The sequence below is a fragment of the Malania oleifera genome, chromosome 4 (genome assembly GCF_029873635.1).
Source record: "Malania oleifera isolate guangnan ecotype guangnan chromosome 4, ASM2987363v1, whole genome shotgun sequence".
Taxonomy (NCBI): domain Eukaryota; kingdom Viridiplantae; phylum Streptophyta; class Magnoliopsida; order Santalales; family Ximeniaceae; genus Malania; species Malania oleifera.
Genome location: NC_080420.1, coordinates 86,114,912 through 86,119,231, shown reverse-complemented (window position 1 = coordinate 86,119,231; position 4,320 = coordinate 86,114,912). Strand labels below are relative to the sequence as shown.

Below are 4,320 nucleotides of genomic sequence, written 5' to 3'. Positions count from 1 at the left end.
CACCGCATCCAAATCAAACAAAAAGCTACTATGCAGGATATTGCCGACACTCCACAAGCTAAGTTGTGGCGCCAACGGTGCAGAGTGGGGAGTGGAGACGCCCCCTCCCACTTCATCTATCCTCCTTCCGCAAAAACCATAATGCCCGTTGAATCATCCCGTGATTCCCTCCATCCAAAGAAAGCCGGCCCCATGAACAAGAAAAAAGAGAGAGAGAGAGAGAGAGAGAAAATTGCCTAGCCGACACTCGTTAAAGATGTAAAGATGCCAAAAAGGAAAACAAGTACAGTGTAGGCACAGGAAAATATTGCCAGAAAAGTGAACTATACCTGTACTGCTATGTATTTGTTTAATCATAAATGAGGATGAAAATCCAATATCCTTTGTTCGTCTATCTATACTGACCAAAACTTGAGGTGGGCTGAATTTTCAGAAAAATCTGTAAGAATATGTAATATTTGTACAGGGTCCATGTTTTGATTGGGACTGCTATGTACAAGGTTGGTTGGAATTGGACTGGGGAATATGTACAGAGGGTGCTCGGGGACGACTCCTTTCATTACGCCGTATGTGTGATTGAAGTAACTTTGTTCAGCCTCTCAAGGACACCATTGGCCTTCCTTTTGGCCCTCGAGGTCCCGGTCCGTGCGATGGTGGAAATTGTACCGTTTTTGTCCTCATCTTCCCTGACCTCCTTCAACTTACTCCGATCATAGAAACATATTGTGTATATGATCGATACGCTGTTCTCCTTGTTGCGCTCGCAGTTGTTCTCCCTCATTATGCTAAGCAGGCAAGGCACGGCTCCAAGCTCTGTCATCTCTTCGACAGCCTTCTGGTGGCTGGAAAGCATTGCAAGAATAGCCAACAGCTCATCAACTAGCACACGGTCCATAATCTTCTTCAGGATCACAGGGACTGCCCCAGCATGGACAGCTCTCCCCTTGTTCTCAATCATAATACAAAGGTTGAATATTGCCGAAGCAGCATCCTTCATGGCTAAAGGATTCCCTTCATCTAAAAGATCGACCAAATGTTTCAGAGAACCTGACTCCCCAATAATAATCTTATTGGAATCAAGTGCCGAAAGTGTGAAGAGAGCTGCAGCAGCATTGCTTCTGGTTTCAATGGATCCAGATTTCAAGGAATCATTAAGTAGAGGAATGACCAAAGGATTCTCCCCCATAATTTGCTTATTACTGTCGTGAATTGCGAGATTCAGGACTGTTGTGATCAAATCTTCTTGGAGATCGGGATCCAAGTTAGTCCTGCCAGCTGAGAGTGGACTGAGCAATTGAGGAATGGCATTGGTAGATTCAACAAAAAGGCCCCGGAATGAAGGCATTCGCTTTGTCAGCTGCCGAAGTTCTTTTGCAGCCTCCTTCTGAACAGAAAGTGAAGAGGACATCTTCTCGAGCAAAGAATTCAGACGGTTGCGGTCTGCATCAGTGAACACTTCCTCGTTACATTTCCAAACACAGGGTGGCTGTTCAATCCCATGATCCTTGCACCATTTTGAAATCATTTCTCGCACCAAGAGGTTAGGGGTCAGAATTGTGTGGGAGAGGACTTGTTGAGTTTGAGGACAGGTCCGGTTGCCTTCGTTCAGCCACTTTTGAATGAATGGCTTGTCGTAAGTCTGCAGAATGTAAGAAATCATTAAGGAAAAGATACCAACCACATTCTATGGCTCTAAATTCATATAGGTATTCAAATGTCAAAGAAAAAAATAATAATTAGTAAACGCAGAAAAAGAAAATACATGAATCTAGCAGATCTAATAAGACCCTAGGGCTTAATTGGTATAATAGATAATGATTAATGAGAGATCTAGGATGATAGGATCCAGAAAACTGATGCTGAAAGGCAACAATACACCAAGAAACGGCTTCCATATTTACTTCAGATGAAATAAAGACCACTTCACAAAATAGGAGGCCATTAATTCCCTCGTACTGTCGGCTCATCAAAATAATACTTAGTACAACAAGTTCAGAAATGCGTAGGCAGAAAAATGATTCAAATTCTTTAAATAAATGAAAACTGAGGACAATGATGATTAGATTCGCTTTGCACCATTGGCCTTCAAGATTCAGTAAAGAAACTAATAAACAAACTTTCATCCTTGCATTGGATTGATCAAGATAAAAAGTTAATCGATAGGAAAACAACTGCAGAATGCACAGAACTAAAAGAAACCACTAAAGTATGCATACCCAATTCTCAAATCTCAAGAGTTTTCATTTTCACAATCTCAAATTCTCAGCCCTCCCCTCATCAGAGCCAGACATTTCTATTTTACTATATTCAAGATAAATTTTTTGAAAAATAGTTGCTAATCAGAGAAAAATCATTTTTTTTTTTCCAGCCTTTAATCAACCCAACCGATTTTCAAGCAATTGTTTTGATTTTACGAAAAGAGAAAAGAAAAAAAGGAAAAAAAGAAAAAGGAGATGAATCTTTTCTTACTTTCTCCTTTTTTCCCCCTTTTTTTATTGGATGAACAGGGCAACCACCACCGAGGAAAAGGAAGTAAGCTAAAAGAAGCAAAACATTGAAGGGAAGGGAATGAGAAGAAAAATAAACCCCAAGAAGCACGAATTTTAACCCCATCGATCTAATTCCCCACCGGATCACCTACGGATATCCAGGGACGTGAAACAAGATTGGGCTGCTTTAGAATCGTGCACCATTGAAGCACATTGCCGAATAGTGGAACTCATGTCCTCAAAACAAGAAAGATCACTATATGAAACCTAGTTCCCTGAGAAATTCACTGAACCACCTTATCAAATAGAGTCGCATAATCAAGAAAAGTGACAAAAACCTTATGCTACGTCGACTAAGATTAACTTCGGGAGGAAATCAAGAAATTATTTCCAAGCAACAAACTTTATGTTCTTCGGAGGGAACAAAAAAATCACGACCCAGAAAAAGAATTCCCTGAAACAGAAGACAAGATGGCGAAAAATTCAAACAAAACCACGGCAAAACAGCAAAATTCAAACCCTAAATAGCATGGAAACCAAAATTCCGACACCAACCTCTCCACTGGCCAAGACGACCGGGTCCCTCATGAGTTCTTTGGATATTGGGCACCTGAACTCGTCGGGAACAGTAAGATTATCAAGGTTAAAAGAGATGGAGCGCTTCGCTTTCTTCAAGTCCCTCAGAGCAGACAATACTCTCATGGCCTCGCGTACAGCATCGAGCCGAAAATCATCGTCGTCGGCTATGGACTTCACCAGTCTCTGCAATTCTTTCTTCAGCTCCCCGGCCTTTGCCTCCATGGATGAATCGGTTTCATACATGACTCCAGCTTTGGCCATACACAAGGTGTGTTCTTGGAGCAGTAAGAAAGGAAGAAGGAAAGAAAGGAGAAAGGAGAAATGAGAAGAGAAAAATCAAGTTGAATATGGGAGTGGGCAGACGCGGAGGAGAATGAGACTTGCCGAACAAATCATTTTTTCCCTTTACTTTCTCTGTATATTTACCCTGTTTATTCTTAAGGAGAATATATATATAAAAATTAAGGAGGGAATGACGGGAAATTAGGTCCAACCAGGCTTGTACTTTATGTGGGGATCTTGGCGCCACACTTTTGATATATTTTTATATATATATTTTTTTTTCCAGGCACCATCCACCCACGAAGCCAAAATTTTTGTGCAAATTTAAAATTGCATTTCCTGAATGAGATTTGAATGAGAAACTTTTTTAATTGAGGCTTTCGACTCTTTATTGAATACTAGTTGCCACGCCTTGTATTTTGCATATTTAAGATTTTGAGGCGATATAATTCATACTACTTAGAAATGAGAGTCTCCTAGCTTGACATTTTTTTTTTTTCCCAAAAAAGGAAAAAAGATTGAAACAACACTATTTAGAAATTATTGCCCAATGACGATAGTTTGTTTTAATATTTTTTATCTTACTTTGCTCACAAAATTACAAAGTACTGGGTGAGACTCAACCCTTCCCGCTATCACCTTTGCTACTACTCTCTTTCTCTATTGTTTAACGACTTGCTTGGATTAATAATAACTATGAAAATAGTATGTATGCTGTTGACATTTGCACTTTATGATGCACCTCTCAATTGTGATGGGTAACTCGCATGCATAGAAGATACATGTTCTAGGCTGCTCCCTTTAAGCTTTAAAAAGCAAATGCTCATCCTTTTCGTTCTTCTTCTCTCTCTCATTCTTCTTCTTTCTCATAATCATGGTCTTCTTGTTTTTACTATTACGTCCTAAATTCCTATCATTTTGTTTCCATCTTTGCACTTTGCAGTAGATAACGCATGTTGAGGGTAAAGGT

At 40.0% G+C, this 4,320-nt stretch overlaps 1 protein-coding gene across 1 annotated transcript; it reads right to left on the bottom strand.

The window, feature by feature from the left end:
• Window positions 1-307: 307 nt before the first annotated feature.
• On the bottom strand, window positions 308-3,595 carry LOC131154072 (U-box domain-containing protein 9-like). The gene is made up of 2 exons (XM_058106575.1): window positions 3,045-3,595; window positions 308-1,639 (listed from the first exon to the last, which is right to left on the bottom strand). The coding sequence occupies exons 1-2, from the start codon at window positions 3,327-3,329 to the stop codon at window positions 560-562; spliced, it is 1,365 nt and encodes a 454-aa protein (XP_057962558.1). The 5' UTR covers window positions 3,330-3,595; the 3' UTR covers window positions 308-559.
• Window positions 3,596-4,320: the final 725 nt, after the last annotated feature.